This window comes from Periophthalmus magnuspinnatus, chromosome 21 (genome assembly GCF_009829125.3).
Source record: "Periophthalmus magnuspinnatus isolate fPerMag1 chromosome 21, fPerMag1.2.pri, whole genome shotgun sequence".
NCBI classification, from domain to species: Eukaryota; Metazoa; Chordata; class Actinopteri; order Gobiiformes; family Gobiidae; genus Periophthalmus; species Periophthalmus magnuspinnatus.
Window position 1 is genome coordinate 4,549,292 of NC_047146.1, and position 27,813 is coordinate 4,577,104.

General features: G+C 42.8%; 2 protein-coding genes across 3 annotated transcripts; both read right to left on the bottom strand.

Moving 5' to 3' along the window:
• Window positions 1-1,822: 1,822 nt before the first annotated feature.
• On the bottom strand, window positions 1,823-17,837 carry rif1 (replication timing regulatory factor 1). 2 transcript variants are annotated; one of them, XM_055230571.1, is made up of 35 exons: window positions 17,603-17,837; window positions 15,892-16,036; window positions 15,715-15,793; window positions 15,540-15,636; window positions 15,327-15,457; window positions 15,151-15,245; window positions 14,327-14,516; window positions 14,162-14,254; window positions 13,811-13,949; window positions 13,572-13,723; window positions 12,256-12,370; window positions 11,991-12,167; window positions 11,070-11,180; window positions 10,732-10,794; window positions 10,267-10,370; window positions 9,630-9,716; window positions 9,482-9,555; window positions 9,231-9,411; window positions 9,056-9,163; window positions 8,836-8,985; window positions 8,651-8,750; window positions 8,294-8,583; window positions 8,018-8,220; window positions 7,858-7,951; window positions 7,551-7,682; window positions 7,297-7,439; window positions 7,144-7,230; window positions 7,007-7,067; window positions 4,817-6,799; window positions 4,613-4,747; window positions 4,449-4,535; window positions 4,255-4,370; window positions 3,160-3,310; window positions 2,961-3,090; window positions 1,823-2,647 (listed from the first exon to the last, which is right to left on the bottom strand). In XM_055230571.1, exons 2-35 carry the CDS (start codon window positions 16,005-16,007, stop codon window positions 2,307-2,309), a joined length of 6,315 nt encoding a protein of 2,104 aa, XP_055086546.1. In that variant the 5' UTR covers window positions 16,008-16,036; window positions 17,603-17,837; the 3' UTR covers window positions 1,823-2,306. The 2 variants fall into 2 exon arrangements, with proteins under 2 accessions (XP_055086546.1, XP_055086545.1); XM_055230570.1 differs by having other exon boundaries at window positions 11,991-12,170.
• A 1,627-nt stretch (window positions 17,838-19,464) lies between these two features.
• tnfaip6 (tumor necrosis factor, alpha-induced protein 6) lies at window positions 19,465-26,705 on the bottom strand. The gene is made up of 6 exons (XM_055230613.1): window positions 26,588-26,705; window positions 24,551-24,688; window positions 22,898-23,059; window positions 20,786-21,014; window positions 19,886-19,926; window positions 19,465-19,628 (listed from the first exon to the last, which is right to left on the bottom strand). The coding sequence occupies exons 1-6, from the start codon at window positions 26,697-26,699 to the stop codon at window positions 19,510-19,512; spliced, it is 801 nt and encodes a 266-aa protein (XP_055086588.1). The 5' UTR covers window positions 26,700-26,705; the 3' UTR covers window positions 19,465-19,509.
• Between the last annotated feature and the right edge of the window lie 1,108 nt (window positions 26,706-27,813).

Consider the following 27,813-nt stretch of genomic DNA (forward strand, 5'->3'; position numbering starts at 1 on the left):
CAGCCACATCGTCTCAATGTTTTATTTTTACTCCTTTCTACATTTTAAAAAACAGAAGACATCAAATATATGAAGTAAAACATGTAGAATTATGTAGTAATGGAAAAAATTAAAGTATCCACCCTTTGCTTTATCGAGTTATTTGAGGATTTAAACATAAAATATAAAAAAAAATACATAGATATTTAGAGTTACTTAAGTTGTTTTCATAATTCTATATTTCTTACTTGTATATTTGATGTCTTCTGTGTCCAAACATTTGCCTGGTCGTGTATTTTATTATAAACAGCACAAACGTGTACAAAGACGGGTAACGTGTCTTGCCAAAGGACACAACAACAGAATGAACCGTGCAGAGCTGGAATCAAACCACCAACCTGCAGTTCGTGTTTTCCTTTTCCACAAGTCTTGACGTACAGTTTAGCATTTTGTGAACACGGTAACACCAGGACTAAGTTTTTTCTAGAATGTGCTCGGGTTATATTTAGGCTGAGCTCTTCTTTAAAACACAAAAACACTCCATTCCACCTTGTGATGTCATCATGTGGTGATACAGGAAGTGCTCCACTGTGTTTTTTAACTGCAAACGCCTTCACTAGAGTCATCTGGATATTTATATTTCAGCTCTGGAAATGTCAATCTACAACTGAACTAAAGGTAAAAAAAAAAAAGGAGCTGTTCATTCTGAAAACGACCACTTCATGACATCACAAGGTGGAACGCAACGTTTTGAGCTTTGCAGATGGATGTTTTTGATCAGATAACAGCATAAAAACATAGATTAAAGCTCAAAGAGTCAATTTTGCGTGATATTGGACCTTTAAACTAACAGAACACGCATGTACAGAGCAGGAAACATTAGTAAAAAGATCCATTTTGTACATTATATATTTAAACGTGTGCTTTCTTACCTCGGACGTCCCTCCACAGAGCCGCTGACCGGTCCCTGCAGTGGCTGCTGGCGGTCCTGGTCCAGTCCCGTCCAAAGTGCTGGGCTTGCACACTCTGCCAACGCTAACTTCTCTGTGGAAAAGCAGCGCAGTGGCTGGCAGCTCTCTGCAGAAATAATCAGATAATTACCTTTACACTGAGCCAAACAGAAGCGCCAGGCTGAGAGACGAGACACTGGAATAAGTCAAGTAATCTGCTCCTACTGTACTTCCATTAAACCACAGGCACGAGGCCAAAAAAATAAATAAATAAATAAACCCATACCCTCCACCTTCTGCTGTCCAAACCAGCTTTAAAATTAAATACGTTTGTTTAGTTTCGACCCAAGAGGAAGGCTTACTTTAAGACGAGCATCTGACAGTCCAATGAAAAACTGATCGATACAGCTCAGGTCATCAATCAATCAACGATCCGTCACCGAAGACCCGGATGTGAGCGCGGCGTGGGACTGGGCGCAAACACAAACCCAAAGCTCCAGGGTTTAATTACACTAAGTACAGGAAATCTGCAAAAGCCAGCGGGATTTACATCGTGAGAACAAAGAAAGTGACAAGGACTGAGGAAGGTTTAATGAACATGAGCTCGTCAAGACGTCGGGATTTACCAAATATTAATGTTTTAGTGGTGAGTGGGTCATGGTCGGCGCGTTTTCACCTTCAAGACTCAAAGCGATTTTCACACAGATTCATACACAGACACTGGGGAGAGGGGGTTAAGTGTTTGGCCCAATAACACAACGACAGCGTTCATCTGTGGGACGGAAAACCTTCAGATCAGTGGACAAACAAACACTCGACCAACTGAGCCACTGTCGCCTGGACGTTTGTAGTAAAAATAATGAAAAATGAAAGTTTTTTTACAACATGGATTTGAAAAGTCAAGTAACAAACAACATCTTTTATTGAAATATTTAATAGTTTAAAATCCTGAAGCAGCAAATCTACAGCTGTGACAGTAAAAGGGCAATCAGGTTTATAAGAGCAGACATTTACATTCATACAGACAGCGGCGTGTGTGTTCACATGTAAAAACACACGTAAACACACACGTAAACGCACAGGGAGCAGGTCATTATTTACAGGAGTTTGAACAGTTATTCTATCATTCATTTGTGGTTTGTCTTATAAAATGTCACTGTTCAAATTTGTATTAAAATATCCAAGACAATCAGCTGTGCTTCAATTCTTTTCTAAAAAAATATTCATCTTTTTTTTAGCCAAATAAAAATTCAATCTTACCTAAAAAAAAAAAAAAAAAGATTAAAATGAGCAGTTCCTAATGAGCTGGAAATAGAAAATGGATAAAGGACAGATGTGCCTCAGTGATTGTTTGAATAAAAGTCCTTTAGATGAGTCTTATTGTGAGTGGCTGTTGGACAGACGCGAGTGCATCTCCAGCACCACGGCCTTCATCATGTCACCGAGCCGCTGGTGAACGACGAGGAGCTGCTGAGGAGAGCAGCGGCTCAGAGCCTCCAGGCTGCTCCTGCTCTGGAGGAGCTCCAACCCAGTCACAAGGTCCACACCGGGAACCAGGTCTCCAGAGGTCAGAGGGTCAGGAGGAGGGTGCGTGTGGTTGGGCTCCAACTCCGACACGAGGCCTGGGTCTGCAGAGGTCTGAGGGGCCGGGGGGGCGGGCACCGAAGAGTCCTGCTCCATCTTCTCAGCGGAAACGGCGTCAAACACCAGCTCTGTGGCTACAGGAGAGACACAGGTTTGAAATGAGTCCAACTTGAACGTCACACGATCACATTCTTAAACCCATTTCAAATTACTCCAGCAGAAAGCCTTGTCCAGCTCCCATCATCTGTAAATATGATGTTTTATAGTTCGTAACATTAACCTGGGCGTCTGCAGATGGAAACGAGCCCAAGACCATAACCTGGCATTTGTCTAAACATTCATTGACAAACTCTTCCCATTTTCACAGTTTATTTAAAAAGTGTGTCATAGGAGTCGTTTTCTTCATCCTGATTCAGACCAAATAAAACATTTCTATCTCAAACAAACCTAACGCATCTGAGGCGAGAGTTTTCTGGTCCTCGTCCTGGTTTTGGGCAGCGCTGGTCTCGTCCACCTCTGAGGTCATCAGCTCCGTCTCATCAAAACTCTTCAGCTCATCTCCACCTCTGCCTTTGCGCTACATAAGAACAGCCGGACGTCAGACAAATCACTGGATATATTTTAACGTGCGCCTTCGTTTACAAACCTGCTGCTCGTAGATTTTCAGAGCCTTCTTCACGTTGGAGATTTTTGGCGATCGAATGGGCAGAACTTTGACTTCGGTCGGTGTAAGTGCGCTGAGGTCACCAACGGTTTTGATGTTTCTGGCTCTAACTATTTGTCCAAAACCTCTGGACCTGAAAAATAAACAGATTCCCTGGGTTTTTAACAAAATAAATCCACATGGGTGAGCACAGAGTAAAACGATAAACTCTGTAAAGAAGTGGACATGTGACAGAAGTGTTTTTTGTTTTTATTTAACCTTTAGTAATCTCAATGGGACTTTCCTGGTTAAACAATTTCTTTTTCAAAGGAGTCCTGGCCAAGACAGCAGCACAGTTACAGCTACATCACACACACACACACACATTTCAACACATCATAAAATGGATTCTTAAAAGCAATTATAAAACAGACTTTATTTCCAAACTTTTCAACATAGATTAAACTGAACTATTGAAGTCAGTTCTTGTAATTTCAAGACTTTTTGTAAATTATTCCATGTTGAAGGAGCAGAATATTGAAATGCCACTTTACCAGTCTCTGTGCGGACACTCGGGACAGAAAGAAGCTGCAGTTTTGTGATGGCAGAGCAGATGCGGAGCAGACCCATAATCCCTTTATAAATGAACATGTACCAGTGACTTGGCCTGAGTGTCCAGTGCTGCCAACATGTCTGTACAGTTCACAGTGGTGTGTCTTACAGTTTGTGATAAATCGCAGAGAGACATGATGGTAAACGGGGTCGGGGCATTCATATAAATAACATCTCCACAATCTAGAATGGGTAAAAACGTTGCAACAAGTCTCTTCTTTGCATTAAAATAGAAAAATAACTTTGTTCCTAAAATAAAAGCCAATTTTCAGTCTTAGTCTTTCTTTTAAAACACACGTTGAACAATTGATTAAAAAGCTAAGTATTTAAATGATTTCACTGCTTCTATTTTTGTCCCTTGAAGAGCAACAACAGGAGGAATGTTCTGAGAATTATTAGTGTGAGGTGAGCGTGTCCATGATCACTTTGTATTATAAATGGACATAGCTATAGCCGCTACGCTCCAAATACAGTCTATGCACTCACCACACGGTCGAGGCGATCCGAGGCAGCACCGCCTCCACAGGAGCCGTGCAGCCGACCAGCGCGGGGTAAATACAGTCTTTAGACACAGGACGAGGCTCTTGACCCATTTCAGAAATCTAAAAATGAAAACAGACAAATGTCACCGGGTTTGTGCTGATAAAGTGCGTGAATCTTAAAGTCACGTGGGTAATTACCAGGCACTTCTTGGAGCTCTTGTATCCTGGACTATTCAGATTTCTTGGACTCAAAGTGATTAAGCCTTTCGTAGGTGTAGTGACAAACTGAAAGACAGAAAGAAACCATTTTGAAAATCAAGTCTTTTTCTTTGTTAATACAGGACACGTCAGCTGTTTTTTACTTTAGGCTGAGGGATGCTGCCGATGCCCATCCTGGTTCTTCTTGGGGAGCTGGTTCTGAGAGCAGGACTGCGGCGGTCGATGTCATCGGCCAGCTCCTGATGCTGGATCGGATCAGCAAACGACACTCTCCTGGACTAAAAAGCAATATATAGTTAGTTTATTTAATTGAAAAATGATATTCTACACAAAATGGAGGAATTTACCTTGACCAGGGGTGAGGGAGTTTCCACCTCTAGCGCCCTCTTCTGGGCTTTCTTGAGAATACTGGTGGATGGCGATGCCGTGGGAGACCATGTTCCTTTGGTCAGGCTGCTCGGGCTCTGTCCCGCCTCTGGCCCCGCGGGTGTCTCCGGGTCCATCTGCTTCACGGGGGAGGCCGGGAGCGCGTCGTCTTCAGCTGTAGCGCACGCCTCCCCTTCAGCATCTGTTTCTGTTACTTTAAGCTCCTCCGACGGGTGAACCACATGGTCTTCGGGCTTCTCCTCACCCTCCATCACCTCGGCATTGTCTTCAGAGATGTCGTGAATGGCTGTAGCACCTTCACTGGCCTCTAGGGGTTGGTCCTGTGGCTCTTCTGTTGTTTTGGTCTCCTCCTCCTCTGACAGTCCATCTGCAGTGGGGTCAGAGGGCGACTCCAAAGGTTCAGTTATTTGCATCTGCGTTTCTGCATCTTGAGGCTCATTTTGGGCACTGCAACTTTGAGAATCGACTTGCGGTTCGGAGACATCACCGACCGCATCCTCCTGATTTACATCGAGAACATTAGCGTCTTCAGCTTGCGTACAATCAGGCGGACATTTTTCAAGTTCTTTTTCAAGCTCAACTTTGACCTCAGATAAAACGCTGCTATCTGGTGTGGCACTGGGGCTCGGCTGTAATTCGCCGTCTATTTTTTTCAAGACGACCACGGCCTGTGAGTCTGGTGATGACTGAAGGGAAGACGTGACGGAACCGTTTGAATTTGGTTCATCCTTTGCCATTTCAGTTTTTTCCTTCACTTCATCCTTCTCCTTTTCAGGTGTTACTTTGCTTTTACGCGGAGGTCTTCCCACCGGCCGACTTTCCTTCTCAGACTGTGACTCCGAGTCGCTTTGCCTAGTCTCCCTCAAACTCCTCCTCCGTCCAGGTTTCTCTACGAAGTCCTGAGAACCACTGAAGCGTCTCCTCCTTTTCCCAGAGCCAGTTTGACTCGACTCCTCCTTCTCCGCTTGAGATCTTGTCCTCCGCCTGTCTTTGGTACCGTCTTCCTCCGCACATTTGCTTCTTGTGTAATGTTTAACTTGAACTTCTTCTTTGACATCTTCGGCGGTGCGTCTTCTTTTGAGCTGTGCAAATTTCTCATCGCGCTCTCCGGGATCTTCTCCGGGAAGCAGGGGGCGGACCCTCTGACGGCTGGATCGTCTCGGCTCTCCCTGAGATAACTGAGAGTCGACATCTGATTCTTCCGAGTGTTTTGAGGACTGGCTTTCCTGAGAGCTGGATTCTTCTTTAGTTGGAGTATCAGCTGCTGTTTCCGTTGGTGTTTCAGTTGGAGTATCAGCTGCTGTTTCAGTTGGAGTATCAGTTGGAGTATCAGATGGCATTTCGGTTTGTGTTTTCTTTTCTGTTGGGGTTTCAGCTTGCGTTTCTGTTTGCGTGTCCGGGATCATGTCCTCATCCTCGGTGGTGTCACTAGGAAGTCTGTCAGTCAGCTTCACTCCTTTTAGTTCTTTCCCGTCTTTCGGCAAACGAGGAGACTCTGGTGTCGTATCAACTGAGGTCGTTGGCTTCTCCGTTTGAGAGCTTTGGGAGTTCAAACTGTCCGCTGTAGAAGGAGTAGAGGGAGAAATCTTTTGGCTATTTGACGTTTTAACCTTTGACCCGGTGAATACACTGCTGGGGCTCGAGGGTTTGCCATCTCCATACTGCTCCAGAGTGATGAAGGGCTGACGTCTGCTTTTCTGCGGTGTACCCGATGCCACCTGTGACGTATTTGGACTGACATTAGCTTGTGAGTTCGTGTCTTTATTCGTTTCCTCATTCTGGACCTCCTCCTCCATAGACACATCCGTGGAGTCCGGGACAACCTCGTCCTGCTGGTCACATGACTTCTGCTCTTCTGCTCTTGGACTAACAAAGTCTTGGGTCTCCTCTGGCACAGCTTCAGTTGTTTTCCCAGCTCCATCTGTCGCCTCAGGTGCAGAAGTCTACGAAACACAAGGAAACCATCAGAGGCTGAGTACAGGAAATTCTTGGAAAATGCCCACCCCCCACATGACCCCGTCCAGTCCGACCCAAACAAGCTGGAACCATTAAACAGAAAACACCAAAATGGGCTTTACTCTCAGCACTGTCAATACACAACAACTGGAGGGGGAAAAATGACAAAACACAAAAATATTAGTGCCAAAAACCTTGACAGACGCCTCCTCTTCTTTGGTAACTTCACCCTTTTGCTCTGACGGCAACATGTCCCTGAAAACAACAGAACTCATTGAATGTCATGAGATTTTTATAAGAATCCAGATGAATGTGAAGAGCTTCATCTTACGCTGAGTCCTGGCTCTGTGTGTACTGTGTGAACGCTGTGCTGTCCAAAGACGCGTCCAGGTTGTTGTACATGGCGGGAATGTCCACCCTGGAATTTATAAAATGACATTGAAAAACTAGGTTTCATTTGTGTGAATGAACAGTGAAATCTGACCTTTTAGTTCGCTTCACTTCCTTTTGATGTTCAGTCAAAACTCGCTCTTTTGTCTCTGGAGGAATAAACACAAAGTCCACAGACGCCTCCTCCTCCAGGACGCTTCGGCAAGGAGCTTTGGGAGAGCCAAAGTCCAGCTTTGTCTGAGAGGAAACAAGAAAGGTTAATAAATGATGAAGGTTACAGACGACAGATTGAAACCCTTTTGTAAAACGATCACAGATCAGAACCTGGGGAAATGGTTTAGGACTCACAGAAACGAGTTTTGATGTTTTGCTGGAGGTCCGATCCTTTGCCTCAGGTGTCTTTCCCAAAAGTGAATCCCTCTTTCCCAAAGAGGAGATGGGAATGCCACTGAGCTTTGTTTCTAGCTGAGAGCATTCAGACTGGAAAATCAAAATGACAAATTAAAGCCACAAGCGGCGATGATGACCCTCGCCATGAGCACATCCCTCCCATGTGCCTGACACGGACTCGTGCCCACTCGGTCACTTCTTTACTGGCTCGGGCCAATTAGTCCAAAATTTTGATGCAAGAAAACATTGCGAGTAACAGACTTACCAAATCCTGTCCACTGAGGTCATCAGGGACACTGACCACTTCAAAACCAGGAAGGATGATGGGAGTTTTCTGCTTCACCTGACTCAGAATAGGCCTGTAACATCATCACAGATGAGCATCTCTCAAAGTCTTTTAACTTCACCTGCACAAGTTCACTCACCTGAGCTCCTCCGGGTAAACGAGGCTGATGGAGTTTGCAAAGGAAGCGTTCCAGAAGTGTGTGACAGTGGTTCTGAGCTGCTTGTTTTTGTGAGAGAAGAGGACACAGAGCAGAGGACACAGCAGCTCCAGCAGCTCAGAGTTAAAGGCCAAAGTGGAGCGAGACTGTAGGGAGCTCAGGGCCTCAGAGATGAACTTCTCCAACTGAACAGAATGAAAAGTGTAAACTTTAAAATCTGTTACTTAATAGATCAAAGCTCCTGAACGTGAGACTTACTTTAGTCACAAACTGTGAGCTGAACGTGGCTGGTTCAGTAGCAGTCTGTCTGTAGAGCCGTGTGAGCGGCTGGACCACAGTGGACAGCAGCTCTTGCACTGCACTGGCCAGAACCAGATTTGAGAAGAGAGTGGACAGGACGGACACGAGAGCGACGCCCGGGGCCTCAGATGAGGCGCCACATTCGTCCAAAAACACGTTTAGACACTGAACCACCAGAGACTGAAACGTCGACAGGTTCCCCAAAACCTTGTTCCTCTTTTTCATCCAGTTCACTGGAGTGTGAGGAGCTGAACACACAAAACAAAAAATAAAATACACATTTTATGACAAACATCTTTAACTTTAAACACTTACATTTAACCTTCTGCTGAAAATGGGGCGTGTAGGGCGTGAAGTCCACACTATCAACAAGCACTTGGAGAATGTTCGAAACCACATTTAATGTTGAAGGAACCTGACACAGACAGATCACAAATAATCCAAACTGATTCCGACAAATATGTGGCTATGCAGAACATTAACAGTGTCCTCCATTTTACCAGGAGAGCGTCCTTGTCCACTGCAGCGGCCATCTTGGCACAGAGCTCCTCACAGCAGATGTTCTCCTCTGCCGTGATCACCAGAGCAGAGCAGCGGGCGAAGACCTTGTACAGCTTGGACCATGTGGACAACAGTGACTTTTGTGACGCCTGCACAAGAAGTGAAAAAGGTTCAGATCAGTTTAGTTGAAAGGCTGACGTTCCCTCCGATTGGTCAGACCTGTTGGAGGGGCGGGGCCTGTAGGAGGTGGGTCATCGGAAACATCAGAGCGGAGTACATGGCGCTGAAGTTGTGCTCCAAAGCATCTCCTTGGTTGACCTCATTCGACTGTAAAAGGGTTTTATTTTAACAAAGCCACTTGAAATTCTATAGAACCAGTTTAAACAAAACATACGTGTGTGACCGTGTCCGTTAGGCAGCTGACCACGACGCTCCACATCTTCCACAGCTGCTCTTTGTTCTGAACGGTCCCCGAGCTGCGTTTGATGGCGCTCATCACGGCCTCTGCAAACGCCAGAGGGGAGGCGGGCCCGGACAGACCACAGCTCACCAGAGTCTGAAGGCACTGCACAAATCTACAAACCATTTCAGTTACAATATGAGACGATACCGTGTCATTAAAGTTTGTCAATCTAACAAACCCACCTCTCATCTTCAACATACGCAGACAACATGCTGCTGTCATAGAGGAGTTGAATGAGAAACAGAGCTGGTGTTCCCTGTGAAAAGACGTACGAAATTACATTTAATATTGACAGACACATTAATGTTTCACTACAAAGACGACGCTCACGTTCAAAACATCCATTTTCCCGACTTGATACGAGGCGGAGGCAAGAACTCTCGGAGGAATGGCCTTTACAGTCGCCTCAATCAAAAACTGCGGGAGAACACGTAGAAAAGTGTATTAAAAACATTTCAAAAGTAATACAGGGCGTCCATACAGTGTCTTATCAACGGCCTTTGTAATGAGATTTGTTCTGTTGTACTCGGTGGTTACAAAAGTTTTTAATCACGTTGCATTTTTGTATTTCATCCTGTTGATTAAAGAGGCATCGTTTTGAATGAAGCTCTAAGAAATGGCTCCTCCTCAAGAGAAGCGACAGCGCGGATCATGGGTTTTATGGGGCTGTGTTAAAGATATTGTATATGGAACAAAAGAAACTGAACTAAAGCAAAAGATACAGATGAGACTGAACCGTTGATGAAGCTCTGTTAAAAAGAAAATAGTGAGAAAATCCAGTCCTGTCTTCATGATTGAGCCTAAATAGAGACACTTTGGAAACCACTGAGTACAATAGAGCAAGTCTGATTAAGATATCTGACCAACTGCCTTTATAATTTTTTTTGTTTTGTTTTTTTAATTGTAGAGACTGTTCGGACGCCCTGTATGATGCAAAGTAAAGTTAAAAAGCTCCACGGCGTCTTACCAGGACTCGTTTTGACGGTAAAGCTTCAGACAGGACAACACTCTGAAGCGCCTGAAGAGTGAGGCCTAGCACTTCACAACCCTGACGGTCTTTTTTAGAACCAACTGAATGAAAAATAAACAGAAACAATCATCATAACACACTTCAGGAAATTATGAACAAGAAATATTACCACACAGCCAGAAAAGCATCATCGGGGACAGGCCCCTCAGACTTTCACGTCGTCACAAAGTCCATCAGAACACGGACTCTCGGACTTAAACTGATGATAACGATGTCAGTGGCGGCTCGTCGGATGAGGATGAGGTCTTAATTGATCTTCATCTCGGACAAGAGCGCACTGTGAATGCTCTAGGTGGCGCTGCCAGGCAGGACTCAGGGTTTCGAGAGGCTACACACGCAGCAGGAGCCACACCGCGATACTTAAAGAGTAAATACGCAGGTAATAAAAAAAAAAAGACTCACCCGATTCGATGGAGACGTTAACAAACCGGAGAAGATTAGCCCATAAAAGTGTAAGAAGAGGCTCTGTGGGGCGAAACAAAAGGTTGAGTCGAGTCCCGCTCTAAACATAATCATCACTATAAAAAAAAACAAAAAAACAAATCTGGCCTTTGACGCTGTTTGAGACGTTGGCGTTTTACCAAAGTGAAGAAGTGCAAAAGTATAAATGTATAAATAAAAGCTGCTGATTATGAACACATCCAAACAGCAGTTCCCAGAGCACTAAATCCAGGCTTCATTAGCTAAAGTGATTTCGATTTGAGTTTCTACGTATATATATAAAAGTCAAAAGAATTTACCAGGCGCGTCTTTGCCGATCCCGATCAGTCCATCTCTGACACATGTGATGAGCACAGCAGCGTGTTTAGTAAAGGAAGAAGCGCCAGACAGAAACGGGGTCTTCAGGGGCTCTGGGAAAATAAACATTCAAGAGTTTAATCAAAGATCTAGACATTTTCTTCTGCTTCTCCAGGGCCAGGGCTAAACGGGGACTCACAGACACCTCCCCCATCCCAGACACAACAACAACACCACAAAGCTTTGACTAGTATCTATCCTGCTCTGTGTGTGTGTGTGTGTATTTATTGTATTTATTCTGTTGTGTGTGTATCATAATCTGTATAAAGAAGTGGACTGAGTGAGTGCGACGTCACCCACGCCGTTCGGCTCCAGTCAAATGAAGCTCATCGAGTCCAGAGCAGTTACGGCGGCGAATTTGGAGCAGAGTTGCCATTTGGAAATCCATCCACGAGTACCATAGCAACCAAAGAGCCAATCCAGAGTGAGGCTGTCGAAGGCAACGCCCTCTTCAACACCCTTAGCAACGATGTCAGTCAAACCTGCTCCTAACGTGAGCGGGAGCAACCTCAGGAAAAGAAAACGCCTGATTTGTCTGTTTTTAATGTTCATATCTTGATTTACAGACACAATAGTGAAATAAAAAACCCCAGGATCATGTAGAGCGGGTTAATACGAACATTTTAAGACCAAACCAGCAGTTATAGAGAGAGGACACAGTTTTTTCAATAGAAAGTGAATTGAAGCCAGAGTCGATGGAGCTGGAAATGCACTAATGATCACTTCTTATTTAGAACGTGGTGACTAGCAGGTTGGCCATGTCCGTTTATAAATACAGTCAATGGTGTGTACGTGTATACATTTACCCTGTTCTGTACCTGTATATATTTATTTTACTCTGTCTTGTGTATTTATTCTCGTACCAAGGCTGAGTTTGAGCTTGTTTTGTGCTGCAGCAGCCACAACCTCAGGCCCCATGAAGTAGTGGAGGAGCATTTCCAGGCCGAGCAGCTGGATGGAGGGGAAGCTGGAGGAGACGCTGACGCTGGAGTTTAGGTTCATGCGGGGAGTGGCCAGGGAGGCGTTCAGCGCGGCGCCACCTGCTGCAGCACACAGGCAGTACCTTAGTCTCAGACGCTACAGCTTACACGAACGTAAATCTTTAAATGTCGTTATAGGAGTTCAAACCGTTCTTGGGAGTGCCGGGTGCGTGCCCTCCGTTTTGAATTCCGCCTCTAGAGGGCGTTCCAGGGACTGACACGGATTCACAGCCGATGGTGCTTTGGAGAAGAGGAACGGAAACCTGCAAATTCAATGTACAACATACCTTTTTAAGCACGGACAACATGTAACTTTTCTGACCTGCTTCAAGTTGCCGCCTTACCAGGAATGTTCCACAGTACGGTATTAAGATGAAAATTCTAACTTGCATTTATTGAATTGTGAGAAATATGAATGCTCAGGGCGAGTGGATTCACCTCTCCACAAATCGGACTCTTAACGTGGCCTAAAGGCGTCTCCGCGGTGATATATATACACACACACGTTTAATGCCGTTCGATGAAACATTCCAGGCAGAGCAATAACATCTCCATGGAAACTAGTAGGTGGTGAACCCTGCACCAGAAAAGTTATATAGTGGAAGTTTAAAGATACAAACTATTTTAAATCAAGAACAAACGCGTCCATTGCAGTTCATCTGGTTTCTGTGAATTATTTTATTTTATTATTTTTCCAGACCAAGGTTTAGTTTGTTTTCATACCTGGATTAAAAAGGGCGATTAAAATACAGAAACATGCCCACGGGACTTTAAACCGGGACGAGGGGGCCTTAGTTACTCTCACACACCTGGGATACTGTCCTGAAGAAGTCGGACTGCAGATGGCGCCGTCGTCCTGCCTCCACCGGTAGGAAGACGGCGCCAAAATATGTTTAAATCAGCTGACAAATAACATCACAGCAACATCACGTGACCACTCTGAGGCGCTAGTGAGCAGTCTAAACTGTCAGGGATGAAGACAAACTGAACTTTGGTCTGGAAAAAGAATCTATTAAAATAAAATACAAGAATAAACCAGTCTAGATAAAAATGTAATGAAATAAAAGCAGTAAAGTACTGTACTGTATACTTTTACTTCACTACATTTGAGAGCAGTATCTGTACTTTCTACTTCAAATTATGAACATGTGAAAAATAAACTCTCAGCCTTTTCAGTCTAGTTCAAAAATATAGTGAACAAAACTAAAATATAAAAATAAAAACAGCTAGAAAAAAGCTGCTCGTTTCTGCTGAACAAAAAATCAGCTCAAATCTTTCTCAAAATCACCACATTTGAAGCTTTAAAAGACATTAAAATCCACATTTAATACTTTTACTCAAGTAGGTTTTTTCATGTGATACTTTTACTCAAGTATTTTTTTCTCCAGTATCAGTACTTTTACGTAACAAAACTTCTTCCACTACTGAGTAAAAAACAGCCATTGTAGTGCAGATATTACTGACCACATCAAAGTTCGGAGCCAAGTTTGGACCAAGCTGCACCACCAGGTACCACCAGACCTCCACCTTGGTGAGCAGCAGCGGCTCCGTCCGGACGTTGATGGATGAGAGCGGCTGCATGAGGAGCTTCATACGCTTTGAGCTGCACAGAATATCTTAAGATTTTGAGAAATAGGTTAAAACCCGTAAGAATAATGTGTATTAAATATAATAATCTGCCCTTTCAAAACTTTATCTCACACCTGGATTAAGGGCAAAGTTGTCAATCAAACTCTTCCAGGCGAGGAAAGCTATTTTCTTGATGGTCGGAGATGAGCTACGGAAGCCCTGCTCCTCCAAATGTAACAATGAGTTTATAAAAGGACCTCCTTTATGTAAAAGCTGAAAACAGAGTAAAGAGAAAGTTTAATTAAATGCTCCAAGTAACAATGGTCTGTGTAATCCCTCAGTCCAGGTCTGGTCCATAGTAAAAGAAAAATTTAAATCTGTAACTGGACTAAAAGTTGTAGGAGTGAAGACGTTTCACCGCTCATCCAGTTCTGAAGAATTAATTATTATTCATTAACATTATTACAAACGAAAACCAGGCTTACCTTTCCAAGTAATCTCACAAATAAAGGCCAAAGTTTTAGAACATTCGTTTCATTCTTGGTCATGAAAAGCTTCTGCAGCTCTGGGATCAATTTCTATAAAAAAACAAAAATCAAACATGTTGGGTAATAGGACAAAATATAAATGTTTCCATGTGTGAGTCGTACAGTGGACATCATCGGCTCTATTATAGCAGCCACTTCTGTCTGTTTCTCCAGCAGCAGAGACAGGCCCATCTCCAGAGCAGCTGCTGCCCTGAGCCGCACTTTAGAGGCAGAATGCACCACCAGAGGCAGGACCAGCTTGGCCCAGCGCACTGCCCCCTCGCCCATCTGAGCGGGCACCTGCTCCAGCAGCCTGAACACACAAGGTGAGGTTTAAGGTGAGACGCTGCAGGTGAACGGGAACAAATCTTACATTTAGAAATATAAATTCTAAACTTCTGATGTAGTTTACGCAAAGACAAATGTGAAAAAAGTTTTCCCATTATATAAAGGTCAAAATTTACTATTTTTGTTGTCATATTAAATATTAAAAATATACTATAAGGGATTTTAGGATCTTATTTAGTATTTCAATAAACTATACCTGACTGAAAATATGCCAAAAAAATTCTAACGTTGCCAAAATTTTTGGGAGTTAAAGCTTTAATAAATCAGACTTGAAATTAGATTTCAAAAAGTCCTTCTGTAAGATTCTTCAAAACCGTGTTAAATCCAAGATTGTAAAGTTAGGTTTTAAAGTAGCACCGACCCACACCAGATTTTTATGTCCCTGTGGGGAGAAATGCATTTGGAGAAAAGAGCCTTTCAAGTCACAATGCCCCATTTACTCTATGGAGACAGGTTTATTTAATTCAATATTAAAACCTCTTTTGGTGCAGAGTGGATCATTTTGGTGTTTCCACGTGAAAGCTTATATGCCACGGGGTTAAAACATCTACCCGTTGTATGTAAATAATGATTTTAAGGCAAGACACACACCCACTGACCTGATGACAACATTGAGAGCTTCGTGCTCCATTACCACAGACTGGATGTCGTCTCTGCTCCAAACACTTTCCAACGCACTTAACACTGACGGTACCTACAGAGCAAAGTCACACCACTACATGTTAAACTCAAGATAACAGATTACTACATTACACTCATCAAAACACACACTTACTTTTGCTGCTACTATTTTTGAAGGGAAGTTCTGTTTGGAGATTACCCATAATGCTCTGGTGCATGTATTCTTGTCTGTCGACTTCACCACCAACGAGCAAAGTGCTGAGAGTATTTCTTCTGCTAAGGTTTCTGGAAATCAAAAACAGTACAACATTTAGATGCATTTGACATTTCAAAAGATAAATAGATCAAATATGTTTATATAAAAGACCTGAGGCTCCCGAGGCGACGTTGGAGTGATAGACGCAGAAGCCCAGAGCCTGAAGTGCAGCTTGGCTTAACTCCACATTTGTACTGGTTATATGAGCCTTGAAAACAGAAAAAAAACATTAGAAATATTCAAAATCCACTCCTGCTTAAATGTGTAAATAAAACGTGATGCTTACCAAAATAATTTTACCCAAACGGGAAAAGTGCTTTTCAACAGCAGGCAGAAAATGACGCCCTTCATCTCCACTCAGTCGACTAAAATAAAAACATCAAAATCAGTTGAAACGTTTGGTAAACAGTTTGTGACGTTTTCTGACAGATCTGGGGGGGGGGGGGGGGGGGGGAGGTCGTACTTGGCGATGGTGAGGTAGGCGTCGGTCTGACCGGACGTCCCCGCGGCGCCGTCCTCCAGAGACTCAAGGAGAGGCAGGAAACTGGAGCTACCTGGAGGGACCGCTGTCGCCATCATTATGCCCGTATGCCCGCTCTCACCTCACCCTGGACAAGAATAAACGGTTTGGGTCAATAGACAAAATACAGTTATGTGTGTAATCCCTGGGGAGGTGTTCCGGGTGTGTCCCACTGGGAGGAGGCGCCGGGGACACACTGGAGGGACACGCTGGAGTGACTGTGTCTCTCAGCTGGCCTGGGAACGCCTTGGGGTCCCAAGTGTCTGGGGTGTGGGTAGTCTGGGTTGTCCCCGCTTACACTGCTGCCCCCACAACCCAGCCCAGGATAGGGATGCGATTTAATACATTTTCTTCTCACCACTCCTTTTCGAGCTTAAATAAGAAAAGAAAATAGTGGAAAAATAGCTTAAAATAAATAATTGAAAAAAAAAAAGAAAAATAAAAAAGGATAAGTGGAAGAAAATGGATGAATTTTGTTATGTAATTGCATTTCATAAAACAAGTAACAATAACGGACAGACAGAAGGCAGCATAAATTGACTATTGTTTTGTGATGATGCCAATGTAAATAGTTCAGGAACCCAATTCAGAAAACGGGTAAACAAGCGACGAGACTGAAGACATTTGTTGAGCATTTTTAACAAAGCAAAAAAAATACACAACAAAACAATATTACTCTTTCGCACAAGTGAAATGATCCACAGGAGTTGAATGAAAAGAAAAGTCCTAGTTTCCTATGAGCTAACTGGAGGACATGTCTGGGGTGAGAGAAGTCTGGGAGTCCCTGCTTAGACTGCTGCCCTCAGGATAAGCACAAGAAAAGAGATGGATGGACTGATGCTGTTATGTCATTGCATTTGATGAAACAAGTAACAACAATGGACACACAGAAAATAGGATAAATTACATAAAATGGCTATTGTTTTGTGACTCTTGCCCCCTGGATAAGCAGAAGAAAATGGATGGATGCATGGATTGATAGATGGATGGATTCTGTTATGTCACTGCATTTCATGAAACAATTAACAATAATGGACACACAGATGACAGCATAAAATTGGTATAAACTGTCTATTGTTTTATGATTTGGCCAATGGTGCCAATGTAAATAGAAGTTCAGGAATCCATTTCAGAAAAGTTTGTAAACAAGAGAGGAGACTGAAGAGTTAGATCAGCATTTGTTTAACATTTAGCAACAATTTTAACCAAAAAAAAAACAAGTGAAACGACGCAGACGGGCTGACTGAAAAGAAAAGGCCACATCACATGGAGCAGACTGTGGCCTGAGAGCAGCTAGTGCAAACACCACAAACATCACCATCAACACAAGTTTCCTTCGAGCCAACTGCGGTTTAAGACTCGTGTGGCATCGGCATGAATCTCTGGGTGATATTCGCTGCAGACTGATCCATAAAAGCTCGGTAAAGTTACATGATGCGTCCTGTTCTGTGTGTAGCTCTGTGTGTAGCAGCGTTAGCAGCTTCAGCCCTGGTTTCAGCGATCAACACCGTCTCTGTGAAGCTTCTACACGTCCACAGCTCACCTCGGGAGTGTTTTCTAAAGCTTCTGCACTTTGTTTATTTGCAGTAAAGTTGTATATAGAGCCAAACAGCAGCAAAAGGCGGTGATGTGATGGCGCATGCGCGGTACTTACACGAGCTGTTTTGGGAACACTACATACGACGCAGCTTCCCCCGAGTCTAAAAGCTCAAACAGCGCAGCTCCACGTCCGGTAAAACTCACGGAGAATCTGCTTTGGATAAATTAAGTTTCGTGGTGTTTTGCGTCTTTCTGTGGCGTCTTTTCGCCTCCTTCTCTTGATCCCCGCGAAACCTCTGGCGCCAAAGCAGCACGCCGACGTACAAAATGACCTCTGACCCCCGTGCGTCAAAACGGGCCCGCCCACTTTACCTTATATGGTGCTTAGAGACCGCCCACTTCCCTCCGATCCCGGAAGTAAATTTCAATTTCTTTTAATTTCATTTTATTTTATATATTTGATTTATTTTAGGTTAGTTTATTATTATTATTTATTTATTTTATTTTAGTTTAATTTATTATTTTATTTTAGCTTAGTTTATTATTTTAGTTTAGTTTAGTACTTTTAGTTTGGTTTAATTTAGTTTAGTATTTTAGTTTAGTACTTTATTTTATTTTATTTTATTATTTTTAGTTTAGTTTAGGTTATTATTTTAGTTTGGGTTAGTTTAGTTTATTATTTTAGTTTAGTTGAGTATAGTTTAGTTAAACGTTATCGTTACAAAATCTTGTGGTAATGACATATAAACAAAAAATATCGGAATCACAGCTTTTGTAAGGCATAAAAAAGGAGCACATAAAACCAAAATTAAAACAAAAGGACTCACTTTTCCATAGACTTCACACAAAAAAAAAGTATATTAAAAGTGGAAAGCTCAGGGTTAATCAGCTCCGTTCTATAAATAACCACAAGAACTATAATTTTATTTCAAATCTGTTTCTGAAACTTTATTAATTGCTGAGATATTAAAGCATTTCATAGAATTTTGTGTTTTAAATGTACTTTTTTTGAGTTACTTCTGGAACCAGAGCTCTCAACATAAACATCATTGGTTGAGCGGTCAAGTCCACTGACCCATAGGTTGGCGGTGTGATTCCAGCTCCCACAGATGAATGTTGTTGTTGTGTCCTTGGGCAAGAAACTTAATCCACTTTGTCTGTGTACACCGGTGTGTGTGTGTGTGTATGTGTGTATGGGTGAGTGGTGTCTTGAAAGGTAGAAAAGTGCTGTATAAAAATGTGAACATCATGACCCATGTCCAGAAAGAAAACACTGCTGATGTACGAAGCACATTTCTGCAGAAAGTTCTAGTGATATTTTAGCATCCATTTTCAATCATATAGTTTACCATTTGCCTCTTGTTTATCCTGGAGCCCAATGAGAGCACTCAGACTCTTTTTCATGGCCACCCTGTTTAAAACGCATAACAAACATAAAAACAGTATACAAGTCCATATAAAGTCAAGTCTCTCCATGGCCCAGCCCCAAAGTACATCTCAGACATGTTAGTGCCACGTGAACCACGGACTCACTCACGGACTTCAGGGACCGGCCTCCTGCTGGTCCCAGAGTCAGGACTAAACATATGAAATCAGCGTTTGTTTTATGCAGCTAAAAGCTGGAACATTCTTCCTGAAGATGTGAGACAGGCCTCTACTTTGACAATGTTTAAATCCAGGCTCAAACGGTTGTTTAGCTGTGAATATGACTAAAAGGGTTTTATTCTGCACTTTACTCCTTTAATTTGATGATTATGTTTTGATTTGTTGTACCGTATTGTGATTTTAATATCCTTCTTATTTTATAAAGCACTTTGAATTACCTTGTGTACAAATTGTGCTATACAAATAAACTTGCCTTGTCTAAATATATTGTGATATTCTGTTTACATAACCTAAATGATAAGGAAGATTTTTTTTTGCAAATAGGTCTTTATTATTAAAGCACCAAACCAACCATCTGCATTATAAATAGGTTTTAAACAGATAAAACAGTACAGTAAGCTGCATATTCAAACAGTATCAGTTAAAATAATCCTTGTTGTGTGAAACCATTGATGCATTGACAGCTTTGTACAGCAGCTGGAAGCCTCCTCCAGTGACTGAAGCATCGGACAGAAACTTCAGTGTCATCACGTTTCCTAAAAATATACAAAAAAATAGAACAATATGGTTGAATTGGAAAAAAAAATATTATTATTATTATTATATTTACTATTTTTTACCAGATTATGAACATTTGTTACCAAAGCAGAAGACATTTGAACTCATTAAGAGGTAAAAGGGTTCAGTGTGTCACATACGGCTGGAAGTGTGTGGTTATATAAGATAATGTAATGTAATATAGACCTACTCTGTCTGTGATGTTACTAATAATTATGTCAAACTGGAAACTCACCTGTGCTTAAAATATCATATGGCAGATAATCCCCACAGAATCTGAAAGCAGAGCAGAATTAAATAGTTTGAAGATATACTGTGTAACATTTTTTATGGCAGTGCTTGGATGGAATGTTCCCCCCGTATGTCCTAAAATGTATTTATCTGTATTCAGTCCTAGTTTTTTATCGCTAAAAATGCCTTTAAAAAACAGCGTTCTTCCTGTGAGCGGGTTGCCCTTGGCCTCATCTCCATGGAGATATTTAATCTTAATGCTAAACGTTGGTCACCTGCCCATCCAGAACCACACGCCGTGGACAAAACTACACAAAGACGAGCGGGTCTGGAGCCGTATCACGTCTCCCCGATTTCAGAGGGCGTGACTGACAGGCGGAGTAACCAATCGGAGAGACGTGTGCTCCGTTCGTGTCAAAAAACAAACACGGCTGTTTACCGGAGGCAGCACCGTGGAGGGGTTTTGAGGGGGCACCCACTTTCATAGCACATCCAATCTTGATTAAAATGTTTAAAATGAGACTCCAGTAAAAACAGAATTCCATAGTAGCTCTATAAATCGTTACAGGGGATAATTATATTTAAACATGGTGGGGAGTGGGAGGACGCTCCACTGTAAAAGGCCATAAATTAACATGTTAAGTGAGCCCCCACACTGAAGACCTTAGCCCCGCCTTAGCTCCTCCAACCGAAAATATCTGGCGCCGCCCCTGCTGCTCACACATAAAAAACGGATACACACATAAAAAAGGGGAACACTCTGTAACATTCCAGGCAAAGCTATAACATGAGACACATGAGAACGTGCCGTACCGTCGCCAGAAAAATCACATAAAATCTGTATATTTGTATGTTTTTTTGTTTGATTTTTGGTTTTGATGTCTGTACCGTCTTCCTCACTGACCTGCCAACAAATCCAGTCACGTCGTCATAGCTGTCGTAGATCTCGAGATAGTCGGCCAGGCAGTCTGTGTCGTCCTCCACGTCAAACTCGAGGAAGCGAACGTGAATCCTCTGCCCCAGTTTGACCCGAATGTGCCAGTAACAGATCTGCTCATCCTGGTACTCCTCGGGGAAACCGGGGGACTGGATCACCCTCTCCGGCTCGGTCAGGACGCCTCCGCACTCTTTGGCTGCAACAAAACATGACATCAGACCCCAGGAGACCAACTAAACAAAGAAGCTGTTGATGACTGTGAAACGCTGCTAGCATTTAAGTATCTCAGATTAAGGTCTATTGATACTTTGCAGCTGATTTCATCGATATTCCCCAGGGGTGTGATGCTAACTAAAGGCACAACTGTGTCTGAAGCTTTCTTGCTCCAATTTGACTTTAACCTAAGCTTTGTTTCAACATAATCTGACCATAAAAAATGACTTATCTGAACTACAACAGGCGAGATGATTTGTGCTGTTAAACCCTAAACAGGACCATGAATGCTCAGATTGACCACAGGCTCCTGAAAACGTGCTCTTTAAATCCATTTTGTATTTTTTCTAGATGATCTTGAGACTTTTTTGGCAGTGTTTGCTAATGAGTGCATTGTGTCTCCAGTGTGTAGAGATAGACGTAGAACCCCCCCCCCAGTGTGACGTCAATAGTTGTTTTTTTGTACAGATCGGATCCAGATTTACAACTGTACGACAGCTATGAGAATTCAACATGTGTCTTGGATTATTTCTTCTTGACAAACACTTGCGATTTATGCGTTGTTGTAATCTCTGGACTTGTCCTGTTTACGTCCAACTCTCTGGAGTCGGACTGCGGGGGGTGAACTGAATTATCTGGAATTCTGCAGGATTTATTTAAACTTCTATGAAAGACTCTGCTGTTTTTATCAAATCGAAGACATATGGAGAATTAAAAAACGATTGTGTTAAAAAGAACTGGTCAGAAGGGAACACCTGCTCTGAATTATGGGCTCAACACACGAGGAGCGACTAACGACAGCGTGCAGCGACACTCATCGCATGGGCTTTAAAATCGAACACACGGGCAGCGACTAGCGGCAGCTTGTCACGTCACGCTCTGTTCCAGAGCGGATCGCGAGCCTCCGAATTTTGAGGTTGCAATAGCGGTAGATGGGAAAAAGATGCTAAAATGAAATCTCAGAAAGTTTTACTTCATTTGAGATTTCAGTTGTATTTGATTTGCAGCAGTGAGCGGTGCATCTGACCTCTGACCTCTCTTTAGCTGAAGATTGAGAGTTTGTGGTACATTTGTTCAGTTTTACTAATAACAGCCAGGAGTTTTTCTTTGTTTATACAGGGAGAGCCCCGTGTTTGTTAGCACTACACAGCACAAACAGCTGTTTGTTCAACTTTTTTTGAACATCTGCCGTCAAAGCTGATCTGATCTAAAATAATAATAAAAAAAAAGGACCATGATCCATTCACTTGGTTATATACATTTTCTTTGTGGAGCAGAGCGGTGTAAAGGCCCGGGACCCCCCGCCTCTGTCTCCTTAGTCTTATCCTCTCTGTGGCTCTGGTTTTATTTTGGGTCCAAGATATGGGACTGGGAGGAACTTTGGTTACAACTTCACAACAAGAATCCTGGTCCATCCAACACAAGCTCTCATCCTCCTTAAATGTATAAAATGAGCCATATTTACAAGTCCATTTCTATTTGTATATTCAACGCTAAAGTACTTAAGTAAAAGTACACACATAAAATAGTACTGCAACCTACACGACCAGTCAAAAGTTTGGACACACCCTCCCATTCAGTGTTTTATCTTTATTTTTACTACTTTATACATTTTATATACACACAGAAGATGCCAAATATGAAGCAAGAAAAAAAGTCAAATAACTAAAAGTCAATTACATAAATAAATACATTTAATAAATTAAAAAAACACTGAATGGAAGGGCGTGTCCAAACTTTTGACTGGTTGTGTACCACTCTGCCAAACGACCCTTAAAAGAATGTCTTTTTCTGGAGTTGATAAACTAAAGGACATTTTTAAGTTTCATCTCAAACCTAAACCCAAATCCCTTTTCAAACCCTCACCGTCGGGGTTGTAGCAGTACACGTCCCATCTCTCGCTCTTGTTCAGCCTGTATCCGTAGTCGATGATGCCGATTTTCCCAAATCCACAGTTTGCTCCGGCCTTGACTATGGGATATCCGACTCTGCCTTTATCGAACCATCCAGCTGAGCACACATGGAAACCTGCACCGGAGAGGAAGCATTCTGTCACTGGGTTTGTGTAATAATGTTTCAAACTGGTCAAATAAATACTTCAGGTATGTTTCTATCTAAAACCTGTCTACTGTCTAAACCAGACTTGGAGAGACTTATCTCCAAGTGAACAACTCCTGTGATATTTTCCAGTCAGGTTTTAGACCCACCACAGCACTGAGACTGCTCTTATCAAGGTGACTAATGACATCCGCCTGAACACTGACGCAGGCAAAGTCTTGATCCTGTTAGATCTGAGTTCTGCCTTAGACACTGTGGATCACGGGAGCCTCTTACAGAGACTGGTAGGGCATTTCTGGCACTGCACTAAACAGGTTCAAGTCCTATCTAGAAGATCGGGTAGGCAGTACTTTGTTGAAAATGAGAGACATGTCTCAGATAAAATGTCCTGTGGGGTGCCCCAGGGGTCAATCCTGGGACCCCTGTTTTTTCAATCTCTACATGCTGCTGTTAGACCAGTTAATACTTAGCAATAATGTGTCCCACCTGAATATGGACCAGTGGACTCACTCTGCCACTGCATCCAACAGATCAGTGTGTGGAGGCAAAACAACTTTCTCCAGCTAAACTCAGTCAAGGCTGAAGTCATAGTCTTTGGCCCACAGACACAGAGAAAGTGTCAGCAGTCACCTCCAGTCTCTCTAAAACCTTCAAATCAGGCTAGAAATCTAGGGGTAATAATGGACTCAGACTTGAACTTTAACAGCCACATCAAATCAATAACATCTGCAGCTTTTTACCATCTAAAAACATGTTCAAAAAAAAATCAAAGGTAAACTGTCAAAACCAGACTTAGAGAGACTTATCCTGCATTTGTCTCCTGTAGGTTAGACGACTGTAATGTCCTGCTCACTGGCCTCTCCAAACGAGCCTTAACACAGAACAGTACATCCAGAACATTGCTGCTCGGGTCAGGACTAGAACCAGGACGTACGAGCACATAGGTCCTGTGCTCAGGTCTCTGCACGGTTCTGTTTAGCTGTGCATATGACTTTTAATGTTAATTTTATGATGATTATTTATGTTTTGATTTGCTGTATGGTGATTTTAACATCTTTCTTATTCTGTAAACACTTTGAATTACTTTGTGATTGTGCTGTACAGATAAACTTGCCTTGTCTGTCTGCCAGTTTAAAGAGTTTTTTCTCTTTTTTTTCCTTGTTCTCATGTCTTAACCAGAGCAGGCCTGTTACAAGTCTGACTCGTCCACTTTAACCTGCCCACAGCGTGATGTAACACACTTGTGGAAAGACGTTTTACAGTCTGCTTTACAGTGACCTTTGACCTTAGGACTCCAGAAACTCTCCCTGAAAGCATTCCACACCTGAACACATGTATTAATTAGAACGCTGCAGTAAAACATGAAACGAGGTCGAATCTATAATCATCTAAAATCTAAAAACACAGAAGAAATAATCAACCACCAAACGTTCTGTCGTGTGCCGCTGTGTGAGTCCAGACCTATCTGTCGCGCTGCCTCCAGCTGGTCGTAAGTGGCCAGTGCGCCCCCCTCGTATTTGCACACGGCGATGGCTTCTTTATACGTCAGCTGGTACCTCCCTTTGCGTGACTCTCGATGGTAGACTCCAGCTGCCTGCTCTGTCCAAACACACAGAACACGTTACTATAAAAGAGGGAGAGAACACGACAGAGAGAACAGGACGGAGAGAACAAGAGGGAGAGAACAAAAAGAGAGAACAGGAGGGAGAGAAAAGGACAGAGAGAGCAAAAAGACAACAGGAGGGAGAGAACAGGAGGAAGAGAACAGGACAGAGAGAACAGGATGGGGAGAACAAGAGGGAGAGAACAGGATGGAGAGAACAGGACAGAGAGAACAGAACAGAGAGAACAGGAGGGAGAGAACAAAAAGAGAACAGGAGGGAGAGAACAGGACGGAGAGAACAGGATGGAGAGAACAGGAGGAAGAGAACAAAAAGAGAGAACAGGAGGGAGAGAAAAGGACAGAGAGAGCAAAAAGACAACAGGAGGGAGAGAACAGGAGGAAGAGAACAGGACAGAGAGAACAGGATGGGGAGAGCAAGAGGGAGAGAACAGGATGGAGAGAACAGGACAGAGAGAACAGAACAGAGAGAACAGGAGGGAGAGAACAAAAAGAGAACAGGAGGGAGAGAACAGGACGGAGAGAACAGGATGGAGAGAACAGGAGGAAGAGAACAGGACGGAGAGAACAAGAGGGAGAGAGAACAGAAAGAGAGAACAGGAGGAAGAGAACAGAAGGAAGAGAACAGAAGGAAGAGAACAGGACAGAGAGAGCAAAAAGAGAACAGGACAGAGAGAACAAGAGGGAGAGAGAACAAAAAGAGAACAGGACAGAGAGAACAGGAGGGAGAGAACAGGAGGGAGAGAACAGGAGGAAGAGAACAGGACGGAGACAACAAGAGGGAGAGAACAAAAAGAGAGAACAGGAGGAAGAAAACAGGACGGAGAGAACAAGAGAGAGAGAACAAAAAGAGAGAACAGGAGGAAGAGAACAGGGCAGAGAGCAAAAAGAGAACAGGACGGAGAGAACAGGAGGGAGAGAACAGGAGGAAGAGAACATGACGGAAAAAAACAGTACGGAGAGAACAGGATGGAGAGAGAACAAAAAGAGAGAACAGGAGGAAGAGAATACGACAGAGAGAGCAAAAAGAGAACAGGAGGGAGAGAACAGGAGGAAGAGAACAGGACAGAGAACAGGATGGGGAGAACAAGAGGGAGAGAACAGGATGGAGAGAACAGGATGGAGAGAACAAGAGGGAGAGAACAAGACAGAGAGAGCAAAAAGAAAACAGGATGGAGAGAACAGGGGGAAGACAACAAGAGGGAGAAAACAGGATGGAGAGAACAAGAGGGAGAGAACAAGACAGAGAGAGCAAAAAGAAAACAGGATGGAGAGAACCGGGGGAGAGAACAAGAGGGAGAGAAGAGAAGGAGGAAAGAAAGAAAGAACAGGAGGGAGAGAACAGAAGAGAGGCTGGTCTATTCACTGTAGCTTTATTTGTCTATAGGGGTTTAAACTTAGACGATATTCCTCTAGAGAAAACACCTACTGCAAAGCCCACGTGTTAATAATCAAAAGGCTGTAGGACAAACGGACAAACCTCGAAATTTAAAATATTGTGTTTTTCCTTTTGTATTTGAGACTCGTGAACAGCAGAAGATCAGACAGAAGAGCACACACAGCTCGTATCATCTCAATACAACAGTTTAATTAAATGGTAGAAGTAAAACAGTCAAGTCATTCCCTTTTACTGGCACCTCTCACATTAGGACTCAGAAACGAGCTGCTGGGCACAAGACACAGCTGGACTCGTGTTTAGACGATTAAAGACCCTGTAATGAGTGTATAAATAAACCCGTCCTGCAGACACGTGTGCACATCAGGTCTAAACCAACGCTAACGACAACGGGAGGTAGTTATGAGCCCTTTATCCTAAAATACAAGAACTGAGGGAACTATCTCGGCGTAAAGTTAAAAGTAAAAATAAGTGTACTCACCTAACCAGATGGAGTTGTGGAATATGCCGTTTTGGTAGCTCCAGGTCTGGACCTCCTTCAGCAGCAGCCCCAGAGTCCACAGCAGCGTCCACAGCAGAGTCCAGACCCTCATGACGTCGTCCACAGCTGTGCTCTGCAGATGTGTGAGACGCTCTGTTATATACTCAGCCCCCACAGAGGAGGCACACACACTCTATACACACACACACTCTATACACACACACAGAGGAGGCACACACACTCTATACACACACACACACACCCCCACCCCATACACACACACACACACACAGAGGAGGCACACACACTCTATACACACACACAGAGGCACACACACACACACACACCCACAGGAGTCACGCACACACTCTATACATACACACACACACACAAATTAAATTTATTTTTGTAAAGCCCAAAATCACAACAGCCGTTGCCCTTAACATGAGAATTTAACCAACAGAATGTTAGAAAATCAAATGAAAGAGAAACAGACAAATTAATCAACAGAAAACAAGCAAATGGAGAACACACACACTATACACACACTATACAAAAACATAGGACATTTATAGTAGTTCTGATTCCATCGTGTTTGTATGTTTAATGTTTCAGTGATTTACTTTGTGTGACTTTGTATTAAAGCTAAATCTGTTTATAAAGTCGTCTTGTGTCTCACAGCGCGGAGAATGTTTTAAACCCACAGCCTGTCACTGTCAGTGATGGAACGGAAGTACCAATGTTTATGCAGCTGTACTTCAGTACATTTAATATATATAATAAAGTATACTTTTTACTTCTACTTCAGTACATTTGAGAGCAGTATCTGTACTTTCTACTCCACTACATTTTGAACTGGACTGAAAAGTAAAAGTATTTTTTTTATTATAGTTTGAGACCTGCTGAAAAGGCTGGTCTCCTCCCGGAAAACACAAACTGTTTAAGCAACAAAAATATACAGATAGTTTAGCCTTTATTTAAGGGACCATGTACAGAGACATTAAGCATAAAACAGAGATGTTCTGCACCAGATTAAAGCTAAGTAGCTAATTTCCATCTGCAGTCCCTGGTTTACAGAGACAAAATACACTAGATAAAAAGAGCTGGGGGAAAGAAACTGATTCAGCTGTTTCTGCTGATCAAAATTCAGCTCAAATCACCACATTTGAAGCTTTATAAGACTTAAAATCTGTGTGAAATACTTTTACTTTTTACTCTTTCAGTAC